The sequence below is a fragment of the Spea bombifrons genome, chromosome 5, assembly GCF_027358695.1.
Source record: "Spea bombifrons isolate aSpeBom1 chromosome 5, aSpeBom1.2.pri, whole genome shotgun sequence".
NCBI lineage: Eukaryota > Metazoa > Chordata > Amphibia > Anura > Pelobatidae > Spea > Spea bombifrons.
In genome coordinates, this window is record NC_071091.1 from 52,064 (window position 1) to 76,546 (window position 24,483).

Here is a 24,483-nt window from a genome sequence, read left to right on the forward strand (position 1 = left end):
AGGATTAGTGCTGTCATTATTATATATTGCAGTATTGTGGTAATTAGTCTGGTTAAGAGGTGTTAATATTACGATAATGTAGTAGAGGTTTGTCAGTGTTACTCGTGTTTGCTTTTGTTGTTGTATTGTAATTCGAGACCATTAATTGCTGTAGTTGAATTTTCCTATTAATATACTCTTAAAATACATATTGCTGTGTGCGTGTGTTTCTTTGCCACCTGTCCCCAAAAGAACGAAAGAATATATATTTGGGTACAAATAGTTATATTTCTTACACCCTGCAACCACTAGTTCCTGTCTCTTCGTAGCACTTCAAAATTGTTAAAAAAGGGCCCTTTCGACCTGGACTGTGCTGGTCCAGGTTGGAAGGGCCCTTTCTAAACAATTGTGAACCAACACAGAGAGAGACAGGCACACAGCAGGGTCACGTTATGTCACGGACCAAAATTTGCAGACGCGGTAAGGAGGCGTGCGTGGGGTATGTATATTTGTAGGCATGTGAGCATGCATGTCTATGTATAAGTGTACAAGGGCATTACAATGTCTATGTATAAGTGTATCTGACCATGGATGTGCATATATAAGTGTGTGTGAGCATGGATGTGTATGCGTAAGTGTGTGTGAGCATATATGTGTAAGTGTGTGTGAGCATGAATGTGTAATTGGTGTAAGATGGAGTGTGTGTTAGCATGAGTGTGTGAGAGGAGGGAGTGTGTGTGTTGGAATGAGTGTGTACATGTGTGATAGTGAGTATACGTTTTAACATGTGACAAACTGGAGCAAAGATGACACAGGCAGGCTGTTTGGGGACACTGATCAGCTTCTTGGAGCAAAGGTAGCATTCAGAAGCAGCTTGAGGGCAAAGGAGCTCACAAGCCGTTTGGGGGCAAAGGGGGCACTGTGGGTCATGTTGCTTGGTGAATTTGGGGGCCCTGGGGCAATGTTCACCCTGCGGTTGTCTACTTTTATTTTATTTTCTGTTTAACCCTATGCATGGTGATCCTATAATACTTTGGTGGTAGAAATCAGATATTGCTGATGGGGAAGTGGACAGAGCATGGGTCATGCTGCAACGCCACTCAAGTGACCCAGAGTTTCCACGTTAGGACCCGGAGAAGCAGCACAGGTATGTCTCGGAGTGAAGCCTGGAGAGTCCCCAGGTATGCTGATCTGCAGCTTTCTGCTTAGAGGAAGCCAGTGTGGGCAGTTGAAAGTGTGAGATCCCAGAGATGCGACCCACGAGTGCCACTACTTACATAATTGTCACTCTAGCCCCTCAAAAGAATTCATGATAAGTGTTACCTCCCTCCATAGACACAGTTCATAGTTAACCAAACTCATGTGTGTAGTGTGTAGACTACTGTAATGTCTGCAATGAATTTTTAGTATTCAAATGGAGTAATAAAAATAAGCTAAAGAATGTGAGAAACCCCGTTGGTGGGGAGCAACTTTAGGAGCTTTGTTTTAAGTTGCGTATCTCCATCTATACATTCCCAAGGAGGTTTGGGAGAACTTATATTGGCATTCAACACTTGGGTTTTTCTCCAAGAGAGATACATTTAAGGTTATAGAATGAAGTCTGTAGCACCAAATGGGCATTGAGACTCTGGGAAAAATGTTCAGTGGTTTGTACAGTTAGGGTTAGTCTCTGAATAGATCTGATGGTTCCCATTCAAGGTGATTCCAGAAAAACTTATGAGAAAAAATAACCAAATAACTACCCTTATTTCTACATCAATCACTGTCACACAAACTCAGGGCCACCTCGGCTGCACCAATACCCCGCAGTACTAATCATTATTAAACTTCTTAGCAGCCAGCAGTGGATTAAAAGTGACCTTTTAGATGTTTTAAATGCACTAGAAGCTCTTCATTCCTGGTGTTAGCTATGTTTTCCACAAAAAAGGGTGAAATGTGGGAAGAAAACATTCCTATGATGCCTCCTATGAGTTAAAAGCAAGACTAACGGAGCCTGTCCAGTGTTAGAACTAATCCTTTATTTTCACCCCCAGTGAGTAGCAGGAAGGGTTTCCTTATTAGTTGTTGCTCTACAAACAGAATTACAACAGGAGAGATCAAATTGTTCTTAATTGTGAGTTGGGCAAGTAAAGGTAAAGAAAGTGAAGTCCACTGCCTGGAATATTCTGGAAATGCTCATCACATAATTAACTTAGAACAATAAAAGAGAAAAGGTAGTGGCCCAGTATCCTGTACACGGGTCAGAGACGAGGCCTGGTCTCAGGAGACATTTCCTATTTCTGTGTCGGAGAGAAGCTCCAGACTCCCGCAGCACTTGGATTCTTGCACGGCTTTTCTCTACCACCCCTTGTCATTATATTCTGAAAATCGATAACCAAACTCTGTTGACTTGCGGATCATATCTTTGTTTCTGTAGCATGGAAAGAATGGAGTGGTGCAGTCATTTGGGGCCTGTCCCAATTGGTTGTTTTCGGGATACGAGCTTGGCGATGCATTGTATTTGGTCAACCACTTCTCAAAGATCCTGCAGGAAACATATTTTAATATATTACGCTAGAATCCTCGATTTAATGTAAATTGCGTGAATGTTTTTACTGCACATGCTCTTACTAGTGGAAGATCATTTTTTTTTTAATTCAAACATTTTTAACTATGTCTGCTATTACTGCTGCAGATCTCTCCCCCATCCTTCCTCTATCTCCCCTCCATTCTTCATCCTGTGCTTATTTCTCAGCTCTCTTTTGCACCCTATGCCTGTTTTTCCATCCATGCTACCCTTATCCCCATGACTGTTTCCTAGACCCTACCTTTAGCCCTCCTGCTGCTTCTTACTAAATTTCATCTAACGTTATCTATCCTGGTATTATTTCCCCCTTACTTCTCCATTCTCAGCCCTCGGGTTATTGTTCTTCCATGCCGTTATCTCTCCTTTTCTCACTCTACCAGCTCATCTCTCTTGATACCTCTTACTCCGCTACATCTGCCTTGCACCCCTTTCCACCCCTATCTAATGTAGGGAGACACACGTTCCTATGGGTTCTCTTTTTTCATACAGTGTTAGCCAATGTAACCTTGATTTTTCTGTCAGTCTTGCACTTACTTGTCCACGAAGCTGTGGTGCAGGATAAAGATTGGGTCATTGCTGGATATTGGGATCTGAGACATTGTCCCTCCTAGGTAAATGTGGACCAGATTATGCAAGCTCCTCTTAAGAGTCACCCCATCGGGTGCTAAGAACCCTAAAAAGAGACCACAGAAGATCATGACCCTCTGCTTATGTGTGCAATATTAAGGTTTCTAGATTGTAACACATCAATTGTGTGAATAATACAACTGAACAAATGCACCAATCTGTCACAAATGGATATGGATCCAACACGTGCTATAAACAAAGTCAGCTTCCCTATTTCAGCAGATGAGAATCATCTAATTTCCAGAGTAGACATGTTCAGGAGTCCCAGCTACCCATTCACAGTATACGCTAGAGATTCTTAGTTGCTGTAACTGCCAGGATTTTAGAAATAGCCTTGAGATCTTAATTATTGTGCACATAATTTATCAGTAACTGACTTTTTAAATAATCTGCCAAAGTTGTATAGAGTTTTGTCTGCCTGGGGTGTCTGTGAACCAAGAAATCAAGTAATACAAATATCCAAACAATATAATTCACCAGGTTTGGCCAATACGGCATTGCTGGCTAATGTCAACTTATAAAATAACGATTTTAATAATCGATTAGTTGGCCGATTATTTTTTCGATTAATCGGATAAAAAAATGCAATTTTTAAAATTTAAAATAATGTAATAAAAAACGTACAATTTACACTTTCATCTCTTTATTGCAATGGCCTCTCTCTATTCACCTTCTTATTTTACTGACATAATAATAAAAGCTACAAGAACCCAAACACAGTGTTTCTCAAACTAGGTTTTAATTAGGGCTGCAACTAACGATTATTTTAATAATCGATTAGTTGGCCGATTATTTTGTCGATTAATCGATTAATCGGATAAAAAAATACATTATTTTAAATTGAAGAAAAATTGCAATAAAAAACGTACAATTTACACTTTCATCTCTTTGTAATGGCCTCTCTCTATTCACCTTCTTATTTTACTGACATAATAATAAAAGCTACAAGAACCCAAACAAGGTGTTTCTCAAACTAGGTTTTAATACAAAGGTATTAGTAAATATTAATTCATATGTTAACTATTTTTCATATTTAATAAAAACTGAGAAAAAAGCCTTGTTTAAATTTTTTATTTACCAAACTGCCCCCAGTTATGCACATCTGACCCCCAGCTTGCCACTCTGCCCCCATATATGCCTTATACCTCTTATATGCCAGATTCCACTGTGCCCCCTGATATGCCACTGTGCCCCCTGATATGCCTTATACTCCTTATATGCCAGTGATATCCAACTGAGCCCCCTGATATATCTTTTACCCCCAGATTTGTTTTATGCCCCCCTGATATGCCTAATATCGATATGTCTTATACCCCCTATATGCCACTGAGCCCCCTGATATACCTTTTACCCCCAGATATGTTTATGCCCCCCTGATATGCCTAATATCCATATGCCTTATACCCCCCTATATGCCCTAAAAATTCATAATACCCCCCATACACCACTATAACTCACCCATACACCACTCTGGCTCCTCCCCCTCCCATACACCACTCTGGCTCCTCCCCCTCCCATACACCACTCTGGCTCCTCCCCCTCCCATACACCACTCTGGCTCCTCCCCCTCCCATACACCACTCTGGCTCCTCCCCCTCTCATACTCCACTCTGCCTCCTCCCCCTCCCATACACCACTCTGCCTCCTCCCCCGCCAATACATCACTTTGGCTCCTCCCCTCCCATACATCACTTTGCCTCCTCCCCCTCCCATATACCACTCTGCCTCCTCCCCTCCCATACCTCACTTTGGCTCCTCCCCCTCCCATACTCTACTCTGCCTCCTCCCATACAGCACTCTGCCTCCTCCCCCTCCCATACATCACTTTGGCTCCTCCCCCTCCCATACATCACTTTGCCTCCTCCCCCCTCCCATACTCCACTCTGCCTCCTGTGAACCTCCGTTTCTGACAAGACACCAGGGAGCTGGGTAGAGAGGCAGAGTGGCGTATGAGAGGGGGAGGAGCCAAGGTGGTGTATTGGAGGGTGGCTCCCATACACTCCTCTGACTCCTCCCCCCTCCCATACACCGCTCTGCCTCTCTACCCGGCTCCGTTACTGAAGGCACTTTCCCTGCAGCTTCATAGAAGCCACAGTGTAAGTGAAGTGCAGTAACGGAGGCTGTCTGTGCGATGCTGACCCTCACCGGCTATCAGAGAGGATGATTCTCTGTTAGCCGGTGGGGGTTTGCATCGCACAGACAGACTCCGTTACTCACCTTCACTTACACTGAGGGGGCGGTTTGTGTCCCAAAATCTTGTTTTATGTAAATATGTGTTTTGCTGGATATATCCAGTCCTGTGTGTGAGAAATAAATCAGTCTACACTGAGTCTCAGCTAGTGACTGGGGAACCGGGGAAAGTGTGGTGTCCCAGGCTAAGGGAGCACAACACAGCGGAGGTAGTCGGTCGGACTAGCCAGCTCTGTGACATTGGTGGCAAGCGGCGGGATTGCTTCTTAGTCTGAGGGACACTTCCTTTCTACCGGGATTGACCGACAGGACGGCAGACTTCGGTCGCCTTGACGAGGACATGGATGTGGTATCAGAATTCCTGCTACACCACTGCCCTGCCTACAGAACAATACCAGAATCTGAGGCAACTGGTTCGACGGTCACTATGGCAGAGGGCTGTTATATACCGGGGTCAGTGTCTTCCAAGCTCCGAACAAAAGATTAGAGACCAGCGAGAACTACGGATGTCATTCCTGGGACAGCAACCCCAGGAGCAATGGGTATCTGAATTGGACAAGCTGGTCCAACGGGAGGTAGAGCTGGAAGATCACTATAGGGCTCTGCAGTGGTATACAGAACAAGCATATTGGGGAACTGCAAAAGAATGTTCTCCAGAGGGCTATGACTTTGGTGGCCTGAGATTATTATGGGATAGTCTTCAGGAGGATCTGGACTTTGGCAGTACAGCGGAGTGGCGGATTGAGGACATCCGGGATTTCAGGGAGTGGGACCTCCCAGATGCACAAGGACTTAAAGGTGATTTAGACTTTTTAATTAAACAGGAGTGGGAACTGGGTCACAGGGATACTGGGCAGCTAATCCAGATCCGATACCAGAGCTATGTGACTTTACACCACAAACAGATCCAGAGATTGTGGATCTAATTGATTTTACATCTGAGGATGTTGGTCCGGAACAGCTTGCAATTGGCTTTCCTTCCCAGGGAAAGGAAGAAAGTTTTATGTAGGTAGTGGATGGGACTGCGGTCTCCACCAGCACCCACCCAGCTGAAGAGCTAGCAACAGGGCAGAGCGCTGCTGGCTTCTGCCCTACACCTTCAATGGCTACAGGGATCCAGGGAGATGCGGCAGCCGGCCCATCTCCCCAGCGGCAGCTCACATGTCCGGGAGCGGAGGAACCGGTCCTCCCTCCCCAGCGGCAGGCCGACCCACAAGATTCCCTAACCCCAGCTGAAGCGCTGGAACCGGACAGAGCATCGCTGGCCTCTGCCCAGCACCTACCAAAGCTGCAGGAATTCAGGGAGATACAGCAGCTGACCCGCCTCCCCAGCAGGCTGCTCCCATCACTATGTGGCCATCAGACTGCTGGAAAACTTATCTAAACGGCCGCTGGGTGCTGATGCTACCGGCCGGAGCTACTTTAATCCTTTTTTTATTTATTAAATATGCCGGATCGGCTTGCCATATTAAAAATAAATAAATAAAGTATTAAAGTAGCTTCGGCCGGCAGCATCAGCACCCAGCGGCTGTTTAGATTCGATTTCCAACAATCTGATGGACGCATAGTGATGGGAGCAGCGTGAGGGGTGAAAGGTGAGTGCGAGGGGGCGGAGCTTTCACCCCTCACGCTGCTCCCATCACTTGGCGGCCATCGCATACGGCCGCTGGATGGCGATGCCGCCGGTCGGCGCTGCTTTAATACTTTTTTTTTTCATTTAATACGGCTTGCCATATTAGATTTTAAAAAAAAGTATTAAAGTAGCGCCGTCCGGTGGCATCACCACCCAGCGGCCGTTTAGATTAGATTTCGGGCGGCCTGGGGGGAAATTGCCCCCCTGCCCCCCAGCCCAGCCCGCCCCTGCTCCTCCCCCTCCCATATACCACTCTGCCTCCCCCCCTCCCATACACCACTTTGGCTCCTCCCCCTCCCATACACCACTTTGGCTCCTCCCCCCTCCCATACTCCACTCTGCCTCCTGTCAGCAACGGAGGTTCACAAGACACCAGGGAGCCGGGTAGAGAGGCAGAGTGGCGTATGGGAGGGGGAGGAGCCAGAGTGGTGTATGGGAGGGTGGCTCCCATAAACCCCTCTGACTCCTCCCCCTCCCATACATCACTCTGCCTCTCTCCCGACTCCCTGGTGCTTTGTGAACCTCCGTTGCTGACAGGCACTTCCACTGCAGCTTCATAGAAGCCTCAGCATAAGTGAAGGGCAGTAACGGAGGCTGTCCCGGATGCAGACCCCCACTGGCTGACAGAGAGGATGATTCTCTGTATGGGAGGGGGGAGAGAGACGGAAGTGAGAGACCGGCCGACAGTGAGGGGAATCCAGGTCCCCTGCAGCGTTGCGGGGGATCTGGATTCTAGTGTTTCTGTTTGAGGTCAGATTATATAAGGAGAGGAGTTTTTCAGAGCATTTGCTCTGAAAAAAACCTCTTTTTATAATCGATAAAAATCGATTCGACTAATCGATAATTAAAATCGTTGACAACGATTTTCATTATCGATTATTATCGATTTTATCGATTAGTTGTTTCAGCCCTATAACCCAGTTAAAAAGTTTATCACAAGGAGATAAGTTGGCCAAGAGCTAGTTTCAACATATTAGTTCAACCCTAACTTTCAATAAATCAAACATTATGACCAATTGCTGGCTGAACATCGGACTTGACAGTACAGGGCCTAATCGACATCTGGTGAGTGGAACTCAATCCACCACAGTGGTAGAATCTGAATGTTTCAGATTTCAGTGAACAGAGCAGCCCCTCATCATGTGTGGTTTGACTGGTGGCTGGGACACCAGCACGTAGATCTGTCCACTATCCACCACAGCCTCTCATTAGGTGGGTGTTAATAGAGCCGGCAGACTTAAATCATTTTCTGGCTGGGAGTCCACCTGTAATTACACTCTAACAATATGTAAGTCGCACAAACCTTGTGCACTCTACCTTGTCTGTGCAACCCCTTACTGGACCAAGTACAATACCTCCGAGAAGACTATTACATCTAAAGGCTATTACATCACTTCAGGGTTGGACTCCTTCAGCAGCACCATCCTGATATATATAATTAAGGCTGCCCAGTCTCTCCTCTAAACAGGACACTCACCCCCTCTGAAGCAGATCACCCTCTCTGGGTCTGGAGGCATTTGCAGCAAACCATCCTTGAGGTAACCAGAAGAGGGGGAAGGGGTACAAAAAATAGACACACTGCCAATAGTTCAATGCCTGAGTCCGGAATTAATGCAGACTTCTACCCATACCCCTGGTACCAGGGTGAACCTCAAGTTAGTTCTTGCTTACCGTAGACAAGTCCTTTTCAGAATGGGGAGAGACGCACACACTCCCTATGCATACTCTCACACTTGCACTCTAATGCTCCCAACCCATCTTGGTGAGTGTGGGGATTCCTATCCACACCTGCATACAAACTGAGTGGAAGTGTATAGTCAGTCATTCCTGCAACATTTCAGACATCCTTCAGTCTACAATGGCCATCATTATGATTAAACACAAATCTATGAAACCTCCACCAAAAAAAAGCAGAATACCTTCCAGGGCGTTCCGAAAACTGCGTCTGGATGTTTCATTAAAAGGTGGTGTGTCGAGTTCTCTTAGTTTCAATGCGTTTTCAACATCCTCAAATGTTGGCAGGTTAAGTGCATACGGTGTTGTTCCCGGCTTCCTGTGCAGTCTTTCCATCTTAAACTCTGTATCGGCCGTTGGACAATAGGCATCTGGGTAATTGAAACCACTACATATAGCCTAGAACATAAAGAACAAACCAATTCTCTCTCAGGGCAAAAAAAACATAAAATTCATCATAGATGAAGAAACAAACCATACAAATATCTGAGAATGGAAACATGACACAGTGTTCTGAGGGGGTAGTTATAGAGGCTGCTGTTGTAAATAGGCTTTGCTATCCCAAGGGGCCCCTCTAGCTATAGGCCTCCCAATCTCTACCTAATAGTCTGTCCTTCTGAGGTCTTCTCCAAGACAGTTACCAGTCTATGACTAACGGTGAGACAAATGTGATGTAAGGAAGTTTTACTTTACCGAGAGGGTGGTAGATAAGTGGAACAGCCTCCTGCAGATGTAGTAGAGGCTAATACAGTAAGGGAATTTAAACATATTTGTGATAGATATATGGCTCCTGAATCTACGACGAGACCAAAGACTGATCAAGGTCAGATCTGCCTTGAAATTCTTGGTTTCTGTCAGAGCCTTCACTGTGAAAGCCCCAGATGCAGGATCAGCCTAACTCCATTCCCAGATCTAGTAAACCTGGAAGGTTAATCTGACAAACAGAGAACAGCACAACGTGTCGTTCTCTGTGGTAATGGCGTGTTTCACATTATACTATTATTCTGTGTCAAGACCAACTGGCTGCACGACGGGTCTCCTTTAAAGAAAGAAGATGTAACTCACCCTCCAAAATGAAAAGTGGGAGTATGGATTCAGGATTCCCTGCACATCGTTGGTTCCCAACAGGTCATCTGTGCAGATGGAGCAGTTCTTCTCTCCACGCCAGTCGTAATAAGGAATAGAAAAGTCTTCATCTCCTGTCATGAGCTGAATTTGTCTCTCCAGAAATAGGAGGCCTAGACGATGCCAACCAGGGAAGGCTGGGCCCTGGTGGGCAAAGTTTTTGATAGGATCAAATGTGCTATTTATCAGAATTGGCTTCATAGAATAGTAATGCATCCAGGCAAAAACATCATATAGAGACGCGTCGACAAATCGATATGTTTCTAGATGATGTCTGTCGCCGGAAGTTAGGACAACAAAGTCCTTGCTCTTCGTTGTCTTAGCCAAAGCCAAGTAGCTAAAGAGTCTCTTCTTCTCCAGAAAAGACAGCTCCCTGATCTCTCGTCGAACAACAATCTTTTTCCGATCACATTTCTCTCCAAAGTATCCGAATTTGCAGTCACCGCAGTCAAAGCCGCTGTAATTTCCGTAGCACTCACACGTATTGTCGAAATAGAATCGAGGCCAGTCCAGACGGTCATCGTTGTACTGAGGGATTTTATTTCCTCTTAAAGCTACCAAGTCTCGACACTTTCCACGTCCTGACAAGGAACCGCAGGGGCTGTTATCTTTCCAAAGTGGGCAGCAGCTCTTTGTCCGAAAAGCTGCATCTGTGGTGCACACTCTGGGGAACTGGCTGTGGACATGCTGGATGCAGAGGGTAAGTATGATGCAGATTCCCAACATGGCTGAATCAGAGGACCCTGGGCAAGAAAAGCACAGCATTGGTCACGTATCCCAAAAAGCGTTGGTTGCGACGCTTTCTTAAAAGAAAGTCAAACATTTGAGAATTGCAAAATAACAATAAAGTACTTTTACTGGCCACTATTTGCCTTCTCCTAGCAATCTCCTATTCATCCTTCCCCAAATAAACCTCTACCAGGCCAAGCCTCAGCCAACGTTTTAACCCCAAAACTGGAATTGCTTCGAAGCCATGGTTGGACAATTTTAATCTTACGGAGAAACATTTAGTTTTTGACAGCAGATAAGAATCATTTGACCTGTCTAGTCAGCCCTTTTTTCCTGATGTAAGGGACTCAAACCCCTGTCAGTCCTTGGTCTTGTCCCATAGAGGGGGGCACTTTATGTCTATCCCATGCCTGTTTAAATCCCCTCACTGTATTAGTCTCTACCACTTCTGCTGGGTGACTGTTCCATTTATCTACTACCCTCTGAGTAAAGTAGAACTTCTTTACGTACTTACATGTTTCTATTGTATAATGTTACAGCTTTATATGCTAAATTTTATGATATTTATAGATTTCAATAAGCAATATTTTTATAAGAAACCAGTTATGTGTATCCCATGAGCCATCTTAACTTCGTGTTCTTGGGATCTGCAGGATTATTCCTGCCCATTAAGTTATCGGGACCCTATTGTTAAGATTTAACACGTATCACTAAGCTTCCTGAGGTTAAATACTTGCAAATCAATTACACTTGTTAACAAAGAAAGAGCTCTGCCTATAAAGTTGTCAAATTTTGTGTTGCAGACTCTTCAAAGCTTTTAATGCCGGTACATGTTAAAGCAAAGAACATGTTATAAGGCGTGTAAGTTTTAGATTCCTAACCTCGTATTAAATGCGCTCCTTAGTTTGCTCATGACCCAACTGTGAGAAAGACACAGGCTGGAAATGGGCAAACTGGTCATTTGCCCTGGTTGTTACTAGCCCAGGCTACTGAATGTGTTAAACGCTACTGGACGAGCGGCTGTGTTTCTTGGTCAGGGCACAAGAGCTGCCTGGCCAGGTAACGACAGGTGACATGTTTCCCTTGCATTTTTAAACAGCAACTAATTACAAATTCTTGATGAGTGCAGTGGATATAAGAGTGGATGGACTTCCGCTGCCATCAAGAAAGACCCCATTTACACGGATATCACATGTGACTTGTGTTAGGGACACCATGTGTAATGTATAACCAAGTTATAGCATCTATAGGCAGAAGCTGTTACCGCGGCTTTAGAGATTCGGATCCTTGGGAGTAGGGCGAAGCAAGGCGGACAAAGGCCATGTGTGGGGGAAGTATAGAGAATTTGAGGGAGTAGACTAGTGGTGTGATAACTAGGCGCATAACTGCCCCTAAACTAACCCTAAACACCCCGTTAAGCATAACTGCCCCTAAATTAACCCTAAACACCCCATTAAGCATAACTGCCCCTAAATTAACCCTAAACACCCCATCAACCATAACTGCCCCTAAATTAACCCTAAATACCCCGTTAACCATAACTGCCCCTAAATTAATTGCATGTACTCCAGATAAATTGGTATGCTTGATGGGGTCTTTAGTGTTAATTTGGGGGCAGTTATGGTTAATGGGGTGTTTAGGGTTAATTTAGGGGCAGTTATGGTTGATGGGGTGTTTCGGGTTAATTTAGGGGCAGTTATGCTTAATGGGGTGTTTAGGGTTAATTTAGGGGCAGTTATGGTTGATGGGGTGTTTAGGGTTAATTTAGGGGCAGTTATGCTTAATGGGGTGTTCAGGGTTAATTTTAGGGGCAGTCATGGTTGATGGGGTGTTATGGGTTAATTTAATGCTGACGGTTAATTTAATTAATTTAATAAAGTTAACTTAAGGTGCAGTTAGAGGTAAAGGAGAATGTAAATCCGAATCCCTGTAAGATCCGGATCCCTGTAAGATTTGAATCATTTGAATCATTCGTATCATTTGAATCACTGAATCATTCGAATCTTTGAACGACTCTCTGACTCTATGAGTTATCGTTCCTCTATGAATGAATGAGCTGTAACCTGACCCCAGAGTCTGTGTCTGAGTGCTCTGCAGATGACTCACAGCTCTAGGATCAAGTTACAGCCGCATGATTCACAGACTGAACCGCTACAAATGAATCGTTCAGTCTACTGAACCGATTCATCCAGATCACTAAAAAGATTTGGATCAAATGAACAATTCGTTCATGATCCGGACATCACTACTCACCCTTCCCTCAGCCACTTTGAAATCAATGACTTGGTAACAGCTTCCCTCCCTCCCTCTTATTTCTTGGTTTGTTTTGTATGCTAATGCTATTTTAATTGTCACAGCTGGCGGGGGTCTCCTTGCCAATCAGGGTGGTTAAGGAGTTGATGGGGCTATTCCTCCCCTAGCCTCTGGTAATGGTACTGGATAATGGGCCTGCCCACTGAGCTAAAAGCCGGCTAATGGTTGGCACTAATTGGAGGTAAGGCCAGGATTGGAGGCCCATTGGTTGGTGGATGAGGGGGGAAGGGATGCACCCGAATACTTTTTTATGTCATTGTTAATTACGGTTGACAAGGATGAGTTATTCAGGGTTATTATATATTAATATGTTTTATGTTACAGTGAACAAAATTGTATTATTGGTGAATTAATATAACTTGTGTGTTTCCGTTATTTAAGGATGGGTTGGCATTTTTGGTGTACCCACTACCTTCACACATGCATCGCAAAATATGAATTAACAGAAAGTAAAGATACGAAATTCTGCATACATTTTCAAGAAAAGGCTGGATGCCGCCGAATGCACATGGTTATGACATGAATATAAAAGTAGGAATAAGGGGGGTAATATTTAATTAGTGCCTCAGAACTGAGTATTTTAGGGATTCTTTGGATAAAAAGCAGTAACAGAGACATATGACAGGCCTATGAACACTGGCATAACTACAAGGGTCGCAGCCTCTAGTGGGCCCAGTGTAACCCCTGTGACCCCTTGTTACTGTCTCCTCTTACCGATTCAAAATAGTTTAGAAAGGGCCCTTTCTCTGCATCGGCAGATCACAGCCGGCGCACAGGACTAAAGCACAGGTCTGAAATGACAGACCACGTGCTCCCACAACTGGATGGAGGATGAAAAAGAGAAAGGTAAGAGATGCGGAGAAAGGGGTTAAGGGCAGTGTATGTGTGTATATATATATATATATATATATATATATATATAGTTTGTAAGCTTGTGTATGTGTAAATGTGTGTTTATGAGCAGGTGTGTATAACGGCAGTGTATGTGTGTGTATGGGCAGGTGTTTGTAAGAGCAGTGTAGGTATTTAGAAGCTGGTGTATAAGGGTAGTGTATGTGTATATGTGTGTTTATGGGCAGGTGTGTCTAAATAGGCAGTGTGTATGGGCAGGCATGTGTAAGGCCAGTGTATGTGTATATGCGTGTTAATGGGTAGGTGTGTGTAAGAGCAGTGTAGGTATTTGGAAGCTGGTGTGTAAGGGTAGTGTATGTGTATATGCACGTTAATGGGTAGATGTGTGTAAGAGATTAAAAGCAGGTGTGATTATAAGCAGTGTATGTGTATATGTGTGTTTATGGGCAAGTATGTGTAAAGGCAGTGTGTATTAGAGGACTGCATTGGGAGGCGGGTCCCACGGGACCTGCCAAAAAACTTGCGGGCGCGGGCGGTCTTTCTGGGGCTGCGGGTGGTCAGGCACTGTACCTGCGGGTCCCGGTAATCCTGCGCAGTCCCGCAAGGATGCCTTCTCGCTGCTCCATTACAGTGTCTCCTATCTTGCTCCGCCCATGAACAAGACGGAGTCACGTGATGTGACATCACTTCCCGTGACTCCGCCTTGTTCCTGGGCGGAGCAAGAGAAGAGACACTGTGAGGGAACAACTCGAGGGCAGTCTTGCGGGACTGCGCGGGAAATCAGGTTAGGAGGCGGGCGTGATTGGCCACAAATGTGGCGGGAGCGGGCAGGATTGGCCACAAATGTGGCGAGAGCGGGCGGGAGCGGAACACCCACATTGCGGGAGCGAGCGGGAGTGGGATTCAAAACAGCGGGAGCGGGCGGGAGCGGGATTCAAAAAGCAGTCCCGCGCAGGGCTCTAGTGTGTATGTGTATATACATGTTAATGGGCAGGTGTGTCTAAAGGCTGTGTATGTGTATATGCATTTTGATGGACAGGTGTGTGTAAAGGCAGTGTGTGTGTATATGTGTGTGTACGGGCAGTTGTGTGTGTAAAGGCAGTGTATGTTTCCTGCATATTAGACAATGCAGTAGAGCAGCAGGTAATGCGAGCAGAATGCTTGGTTGTATAGCGAGAGGTATTAGCAGTAGGAAGAGGGAAGAGCTTGTGCCGTTGTACAGAGGACCGCTGAGACCTCACTTGGAGTATTGTGTACAGTACTGGAGACCGGAACTCCAGAAGGATATAGATATGTTGGAGAAAGTTCAGAGAAGGGCTACTAAAATGGTTTATGGATTACAGGATAAACCTTACCAGGACAGGTTAAAGGATCTTAACCTATATAACCTGGAAGAAAGACGAAACAGGGGGGATATGATAGAAACATTTAAATACTTAAAGGGTATCAACAAGATATTTAAAAGGAGAAATACTACCACAACAAGAGGACATAGTTATAAGCTAGAGGGGCAAAGGTTTAATGGTAACATCAGGAAAGGGTAGTGGATGCATGGAATATCCTTCCAGCAGAAGTGGTAGATGTTAATACAGTAAATACATTTAAGCAAAGCATGGGATAGGCATAAGGCCAAGCTAGATTTAGGATAAGGCCAGGTACTAAGGAAAGTACTCAGAGATTGGGCAGACTGGATAGGCCTAATGGTTCTTATCTGCCGTCACTTTCTATATGTGTGTTTATGGGCAGGTGTGTGTAAAGGCAGTGTATGTGTATATGTGTATTTATGGGCAGGTGTGTGTAAAGGCAGTGTGTGAGGGTCCTGGGAGGGAGGCTAAAATTAGCCCTTTTTTAAATTAAAAAAATATCTCTGCTGCTGTGGACTACTCTTCCAATGATGCTTAGCCAGCATCATGGTGGACACCTGTCTGGCTGAGAATCATGGGAATTGTAGTTCTCAGCTAACATCTGCAGCTTTGCTGTTGACTGCACTTCCCATGATGCTCAGCCAGCATCATGGAAGCAGTATGTCTGGCTGAGCCTCATGGGAATTCAATTAAATGTGTCGGTTATTTTTAATATGCATGACTGTCAGACAAAAATGAAACGTGTTTTAAGTGGCGATGCATGCGCGACATTGTAAAGTGCAATCGCTTGTATTGGTGAGTCCGTGAGAGCGAAAAAGTGTTCCTTTTTCCCATTTTGAAATGTTGGGAGGTATGCCAAATGGCACCCCAGGCAAGAATACTCTGCCCCAATTTTTCTAAATTTTTTAGGTAGCAGTAAATTAATTAATGATCAATAAGCTAAGAGACAAATCAAAAGGATCAACTTAGTACAATTTGGAAGACCAATAACCCAAATGAATTATTCTCACTCGGCCCGCCACCGCCCGGCACCGCACAATGTGTCCGAATTCAGCATTGGCACCCAGTTTCAGATACCTCAGGCAGCTGCCACCCGGTCCTAAGACCTGCCCCAGATCTCCACACTGGATTCTTGAGACTAGGAAGGAGCTGGTTTTGGGGCACTGTGATGTTTGTCACTACAGAAGATGTGAATCAGGTCAGAGATGAGGAATTTTAAAGGTGCCATCAAATTCTATGTTTCTGTAATGGCCGAGAAGCGCCTTCTTACCTTCAGTGCTCTTCATGCTTATCCCCATCCTCAATCTCATCTGATACCCTTCCCAGGGCCAGTCCTAGACCAAGGGGCACCCCAGGCAAGAATCTAGTCGCTGATCGCCAGCACACATTGAGGGAGCATTGAAGCAGAGCTCAGTATGAACGGACCTCACGCTCCCTTCATTTTGGGTCAGTTGGAGGGATATCCATGACCCATCAACTTCCACTCAATCCACTTCACCACATCCACCCAGTCTACCTCACCCATCCACTCCCACCTCACCCACTCACACCATCCACTCCCAACCCAATCTACCTTACCCCATTAACTGCCACCTAATCTACCTCACTCACCCATCCACTCCCACCTCAGCCACCCATCCCATCCACTCTAAACTCACCCACCCATCCACTCCCGCCTCCACACCCGCCTCCACACCCAGGTATCTCACTCACTGCTCTGCCCCATCCTCACTAACTGCACCCATGCTGTCACTCATATTTCATCTTAACCACTAAAACTACTAAACGCTCATTACTTTTCACACCCAACAAATCATTACCTGCGCTCTCACCATCCCCACCTTTCACACCACTCAGATCATTCTCATTCCATGCCACCAGTCACTCCTCAGTGGCTTCCGTCTGTCACATTCCTCTCTCTCTATGGGCCCCATTCACTAAAGCTTGACCTAATCCTTTAATTTGGCTGTTGTATCACAACGACAAGAGTATGGAACTAAAACTGGCTCCATGTTTTAACTCAAAGTTCCAAATGCCCCTACTAGTGCTATGGAATATGTTGGTGCTATATAAAACAGCTATATAAAACAATAAGTAATAATAATACTCAGTGGTGTGTTTTGACTGTAAACAGTCAAGTTACACAAAGGTCTGTGCCCAGCGGGCAACCTTAGGTGGCACCACGAGGCAGAGTGTTGGATTACGATGTCATATGCTGGCACTCAAAATAGAGATGATGGCTTAGGAAGCACCTATCCATAATGCACCACTGCAAGCCCCCTAGCGTTAGGCCTGACCCTGGCAGAGCTTCGCTGCACACTCTTTGTGCCAGACACCAGAACAAGACACCTCAGGAGAAAAGTGACAGATCTGTTGTATTACCCTGCAAACCTCACATGGGTTGGGAAGTGGGGAGACTCTGACCCCTCTTCTCATTAAACCCCCACACAGTGATGATGAAGACTTGTGAGGAGCTGAGGTGTCCTCCTGGATATCAGAGATTGCACAGGAGAGATGGGGTAAGAGACTGCAACATGTTCAGGAGAAATGGGGTAAGAGACTGCAACATGCTTAGGAGAAATGGGGTTAGGGACTGCAACATGCTCAGGAGAAATGGGGTTAGGGACTGCAACATCCGACTAATGTAAGTCTTGTCTCAACTACACCGACCTTTACTGTGATCTGCTGCAGCACGTCACCCCAATGTCTGCAGCTGTCACTCTCTCTCTGGTAGGTACCTGTGATCTTCTGCTACCGGTCACCCCTTAGTGTCTGCGGTTATCTCACTCTTTCTCTGGTAGGTACCTGTGATCTGCTACAGGCTGTCACCCCGATGTCTGCGGCTGTCACTCTCTCTCTGGTAGGTACCTGTGATCTGCTGCAGCCTGTCACCCCAATGTCTGCCGCTGTCATTTTGTCTCTCTGTTAGATACCTGATCTGATGATCTGCTGCTGGCCGTCAACCCTCAGTGTCTCCGGCTGTCACTCTCTCTCTCTCTCTCTGGTAGATACCTGTGATCTGCTACCGGCTTTCAACCCTCAGTTTCTGCGGTTGTCTCTCTCTCTCTCTCTGGTAGGTACCTGTGATCTACTGCCACCGGCCACCCCTCAGTGTCTCTGGTTGCCTCTCTCTCTCTCTCTGGTAGATACCTGAGATCTGCTGCCACCGGTCACTCCTCAGTGTCTCTGGTTGTCTGTCTCTCTGGTAGACACTTGGGATCTGCTGCCACCGGTCACCCCTCAGTGTCTCTGGTTGCCTCTCTCTCTCTCTCTCTGGTAGATAGCTGTGATCTGCTGCCACCGGTCACCCCTTCAGCGTCTGCGGTTGCTGTTGTCCTCTTGTTTCAGCTCCCGCTCCTGTGGTGGTGCTTAGCGTTTATAATGGCTGGGAGGGAGAAGGTGTGTCTGTGGGACAGTTTGAGGGATATAAGGAGACATTTGCATAATTGTCTGGTCCCTCCTAGAGCCAAACTCTGATGTCTCCGCAACTTTGCTTCTGATAATTCCAGGTCTTAGTCACTGACAGATACACGCTTGTTTTATGGAGCTTTTGTTGCAGAAAGGCTAGAAAATTACACTTTCAAGGAAATGCTGCGCTCATCAGATCTGGCAATCCTCCCAATTTACTGTAACTCCTTAAAGCCTCTTTAATCTGGGACTTTCATGCAGCTTGTTACCCTAGAGTCCCACGCCTGCTGTGGAGTCATAGGTGTGATAAGTATAAATTAAAGTTTACCTTTTTGTAAAAAGTTCTTCACTGTAATATACATTAGTCAAACAGACACGTCTGGGGGTGTAGAATGCGATAGAAATCCAGAGGATCCCATCATCTCCATTTCACTGTTTGAAAAATGTATGGAATTGTTTAGCATGTCCTTCCTCGTAAACTCAGTATGTCTAAAGTCAGCTGGAAACGATACTTTCTAAGGTTTATAGAAATGACTCTAATTTGGGCTGCACAGGAGTTGCCCAATTTATGTAGCTTTACAGTTCAAGGCATCTGTGAGATATTCTAATGCTGTCAACACCTGATGGGATACTCTGATACTGTCACCACCTGATGGGATACTCTGATACTGTCACCACCTGATGGGATACTCTGATACTGTCACCACCTGATGGGATACTCTGATACTGTCACCACCTGATGGGATACTCTGATACTGTCACCACCTGATGGGATACTCTGATACTGTCACCTCCTGATGGGATACTCTGATACTGTCACCTCCTGATGGGATACTCTGATACTGTCACCTCCTGATGGGATACTCTGATAGTGTCACCACCTGATGGGATACTCTGATACTGTCACCTCCTGATGGGATACTCTGATAGTGTCACCACCTGATGGGATACTCTGATACTGTCACCTCCTGATGGGATACTCTGATAGTGTCACCACCTGATGGGATACTCTGATACTGTCACCTCCTGATGGGATACTCTGATAGTGTCACCACTTGATGGGATACTCTGATACTGTCACCTCCTGATGGGATACTCTGATACTGTCACCATCTGATGGGATACTCTGATACTGTCACCATCTGATGGGATACTCTGATAGTGTCACCACCTGATGGGATACTCTGATACTGTCACCATCTGATGGGATACTCTGATACTGTCACCATCTGATGGGATACTCTGATACTGTCACCATCTGATGGGATACTCTGATACTGTCACCATCTGATGGGATACTCTGATAGTGTCACCACCTGATGGGATACTCTGATACTGTCACCATCTGATGGGATACTCTGATACTGTCACCTACTGATGGGATACTCTGATACTGTCACCATCTGATGGGATACTCTGATACTGTCACCTACTGATGGGATACTCTGATACTGTCACCTCCTGATGGGGAGCACTGCTTTTCTGTAGCCTGTGTCCCTTCTTCTGCTCCCAGTGACTCCTCACAGCTAAACTATGGTCTGGAACATGTTGTGTGGTCTGTTAGAAGACACACGGAAGTTGCCAGGTACCATTCCTAGGCTAATGGATTTAAATTAGGCCGGAAGACGTGGAGCTAGGTCAAATCAGACATAAATTGGAGTATTCTTGGGTTAGTTCCTTACTTTTCATCCCATGCGACTCCCCAAGAACCCATCTGCCCTTCATCTAGGCTTTCAAATGGTTCTGATTAGGGTTATCTTAGGTACCAACATGCCCAAATTTGCTAGGATGGTCCCAGATACCAGGCCATTGTTCAGGCTGTTGGACATACCAGCCAGTTCCCTGATTATCACAGTTGGGAATCCATAAACAGGAGAAGAGCTGCATATGACCTAATTTGCCCCTGGGCACTCCAAGTGTTGGTAAGTATATCCGCACCCTCCAGCTTTCTCCACGTCTCTAATATGAAGCATTTTTTAAAGTTCTTGGGTAGTTTATTTGATGCTTGTTTTCCATCAATGCAAGTTTTCTGTATTTGCGTAGAATGTGTGAGACAAGTTACATATCCAGCATTTGCTATTAATTCAGTTTAATGAAAGAGTCGTTGGTTGATTAGTACTAATTATTTCATGTGTTTATATCGTCGGAGCTCCTCTCCTAAACTATTATCTCATTAGATGAGATGAGGCGAATACTTGACATCATTTGACATGGCCGCCACACCCGCCTTTTCTCACATTACCACATTTTCTGCTTAGGTGGCAGCAAAATGTTCTTCTTAATTGATGTTTGGAACAACACAAGGAAATTCATATAAATACTTCTATAATCTCACATGAATTACAAGGTGTAGCCAGAACATATCAGAAGTTGTCCACTTTACTAAGTCACAGAATGAGTGATTTTCTTCCCACCACAGACAGGGCAATAAGCTATTTCCCATTTCTTTGTTTGTGGCCCCCAAGTAGTATGAGTATGGCTGAAAATATCATGACTAGTGCCTGAGGCACAGACACATGACCAGCATGCAGCACCCGCCATCCATAGTAACATTAGGTGCGAATGGAGTACTCTCCTACGCTGAGCACATACCATCCGGTCATCGTAGCTTTAAAGAGAAATCTGGGGATGTTTTTTATTTCGTATTTCATAAACTCTTTATTTATACTATTCCAGCAAATGATGTTACATCTCACCTGCAAAGTATCCCTGCTTAGTTTGGCCAGTCCCTTTTTGGTTCTGTACTGGCCTCAAGTTTCTCCTTTCTAGGAGGTCAGAGTGTTTGCTGGGTATGAGGGTATCACAGGGTTCTACAGCCCTAAAAGCCCCAAAAATGTGTATAGAAACAGCAGGAAATGGCTTTATACATTAAACGGCTAAATAAACGTCATTATTCTTCTAAATGCCCCACTCAGTTACACAAACTGCTGGCCACGCCTGGTCCTATGCGACAATTCGTATGTTGGAAGGTTTAGAATGGGACGTACAGTAATGAAAAAGAAAAAGGATATGTAAAAATAAATAAGTTTTCCCAGTCCAGCTTCACTTTCTGATATTTTGTAATGTATACAACAATTTACAAATGATATTTTATAACAATTGGCTGCAACTTCAATGACTTCAATGAAGTGTTACATAGAAACAGAGCGCCTGAGGGCAGATCGGCCCCATTAGACCCGTCTAGTCTGCCCTTTTTAACTGCTGTAAACCCTTAATCAGGTCCGGTCCTGTCACGGATATAGGGATGCAAAGAGAATATATTTATTGTGTTTTCTCTAAGTAAATGTATTACGATAAGAGAATGATATTATGTCTCATACATTCCCTGTTTCCTTGGCTCGTTTCCCCGTTCTTCCTGCTCACTTGCCTGGAACCGTTTGGCGGCTGGGCCCCGTGGGAATATCCGCTGAACGTTGATGACGGTTACTACGGCTGCCTTTTGCCCAATCAGAGTGCCCTTTTGGGGATGTGTTGGATGCACAATTGGGCACAGGTTGGGGTTCCAGAGCGGAAACTCATTCAGGAACCCTGGTTTCCCTTCGTCGTCTATAGATCGAGGTTCCGTAGCCATGGAACTCGGGTCTGGCTACATTTCGGACCGGGCCCGGGTGACTTTCCATCGCTGACGCTGAGAGACCTGTCCTCGGATCAGGGTGCTTTTTGAACTGACAGACCCTGGGACTCGGAGCTATCCATCTGAAAACCGGGAACCCCCCGTAATCAGTGACTTTGTGTCGTGTGGGTATTGCTGGCTATAGTGGCCAGGCTGTCTAGATAGGGCATTAACGGGATCATGCTCTTATCAACATGTTTGTGTGTGAATATAGTTGGGGGTCTTCAATAAAAGTCAGTCATGGTTTTACCTCAACACTAGTTGTCTGGCTGGTGGTTGGTGTAATATGCAAATAGCGCTATTTATTTATTTAACCTTCGGGTCTCTGGTTCCTGTCCTGGGCTTAACCCCTTAGTGACCAGTGATGTACCAGACAGGTTAGTTAGGGACCGATGACATGCCAGGCTTTTTTCGCTTGAACAGTTTTTATCGACGATCACCTCCTAAGCTTCAACAGTGTCACTGAAACAACTCGATTGCGAGGCATTCAGCAACAATGAAACCCCAAGTTTTCAAGAGGGTACTGCATTCAACCATGCAAGTCATGGAGCTCAGCTTTCTAATCCCAATGTGACTAGTAAAATATAAATTAATAAAAAAATAAAAATAGCGGTAGCATTTGAAAGAAATTCTGCAGTGCATTTCAAATACCCGTGGTGTGTCTACTTTAACAAAAATGAATGGAACACAAATTGGGATGTTGTTTGACAGTTACATATAACAGGAGCTGTGAATTGAAATACTTTTACCCCATACTTGGTTTGATGGGGTAAATATAATTGCCAGCTTCAAACATGTCCCAAATAGCACATTAGCAGAAAAATGGTTATGAAATAGCAAAAGTTTTCATTAACTTTTGTCAATGAGTAAAAGATCTTTCAGCTAAAAGTGAGAAAAGGTGCTTTTTTCAATTTTTCATCATTCTTTTTTCATAGGAAGTTTGTTCTGAAAAAACAATATGTAACTTGAGTGGGTTCACTAAACGAGAGAGAAGAAAATTACAGCTAAACACGAGAGCCGCAAAAGTGTTAAAACCGCGGTGTCAGTGAGCGCAGGGCGGCGCATGCTAAATACAGGTTTCCATGGAGGTGCTCCAAGACTTACACAACGACTAACCCCAAAGCACAAGGAAAGTCACCTCCAATATGCTCATAAATAAGCTACAGGCGTTTTGGGATTCTGTTGTGTGGAACGAAGAACAAATGGGTCAGCGGCATGTCGGGACAGGGAAGAATGAAGCATGCGCTGCCAAGCATGGCGGTGGCTTTCTGCTTGCTTCTACAATGTCCAAAACTAGTAGACGGCAGGAGACCGTGCTATACATTTTGGGGATTTGTCAGACAAATCAGGGCCAAAATAGCCAAGGTCATCCACAACTAGCTTTACTGATTTTTGGCAAAGATCAAAAACAATAGTACTATATTATTAGCACAGTAACATTGAGTACCAGATAAGAACCATTTGGGCCGTTTTTCCTGATTTAGAGTCAGATCCTAATCGGTTGTTAGTCTTTTATTATTAGTATCTTTTATAATTTACAGACCATACATTCAAGAGGGTCGAACAGGACAAGAACAGACTGACAGAAGTGAGTTTCTTCGCCCTCCCAGTAATCCCATAATGCGCTAATGGCTCAGGGGAAACACATTACGAAGCACATCAAACAAACCTTCCCGACAGAGGCAACGCCCGGACCCAGCAACCGCTGTCTGCACATCACACGCGTGTGACATGCTTATAAAAACCACATAGCTGGCGACAGCACAAGCCAGAGTATTCCGCACATTTAACTCATCGTGTCAGAGTTTAGGGTGCAGCCGCCTGATTACGAGAGCCATCCAGGGTGGGTTACCTGTCGGCATGGACTGTGTCGCCTTGGCACTGGATTTCAAAATTTTATTGGAACGTGTAGACAGATTTATGTGTTTTTAGAACCATATTTAGAATCCATTATAAATAGGGCACTTATGCCCAGGCTTACATCATATAAACCATATTTTTCAGTGTGGGCTCCTTACGCTGCGCCCTGTCTCATTCGTTTCATTCCTTAGGAGGATCCTGGGACACGCGTTTCATTCCATTGAGGATCCCAGGCCACGCGTTTCATTCCATTGAGGATCCCGGGCCACGTGTTTCATTTCATTGTGGTCTTCGTTTTGAAGTCCAGAGACTGTTTTCAATTTCAATATACCAGCCCAACCACCCGTTCGCCTGGAATCCATTTTGGCCGAATACCGGTGAACGAAGTTGAGGAGAAAAATATAACTTAACATTTCTTATATACATTCGGTGTAGTTTCCCCAAGTGTTGGAACCATCTGTTGTCCGTGGACCCCCTATGTACCCAGTTT

General features: G+C 45.1%; 2 protein-coding genes across 3 annotated transcripts in view; both read right to left on the reverse strand.

Moving 5' to 3' along the window:
- The window catches only part of REG4 (regenerating family member 4), a 45,298-nt gene that overhangs the window by 6,932 nt on the left and 13,883 nt on the right, over positions 1–24,483 (reverse strand). The window lies entirely within an intron of this gene.
- Positions 1,978–18,299, reverse strand: LOC128496893 (tyrosinase-like). The gene is made up of 5 exons (XM_053466716.1): positions 18,263–18,299; positions 9,795–10,597; positions 8,915–9,128; positions 3,080–3,218; positions 1,978–2,503 (listed from the first exon to the last, which is right to left on the reverse strand). The coding sequence occupies exons 2-5, from the start codon at positions 10,578–10,580 to the stop codon at positions 2,317–2,319; spliced, it is 1,326 nt and encodes a 441-aa protein (XP_053322691.1). The 5' UTR covers positions 10,581–10,597; positions 18,263–18,299; the 3' UTR covers positions 1,978–2,316.

What these genes read in the sequence shown, in the direction of transcription:
- LOC128496893 (XM_053466716.1), bottom strand. Translation starts at nt 10,580, where the DNA reads ATGTTGGGAATCTGCATCATACTTACCCTCTGCATCCAGCATGTCCAC. An exon ending in TTTTCGGAACGCCCTGGAAG is followed by an intron (nt 3,219 to 8,914) that starts GTATTCTGCTTT and finishes GTCTCTTTTTAG; the next exon opens with GGTTCTTAGCACCCGATGGG. An exon ending in CACCACAGCTTCGTGGACAA is followed by an intron (nt 2,504 to 3,079) that starts GTAAGTGCAAGA and finishes TGTTTCCTGCAG; the next exon opens with GATCTTTGAGAAGTGGTTGA.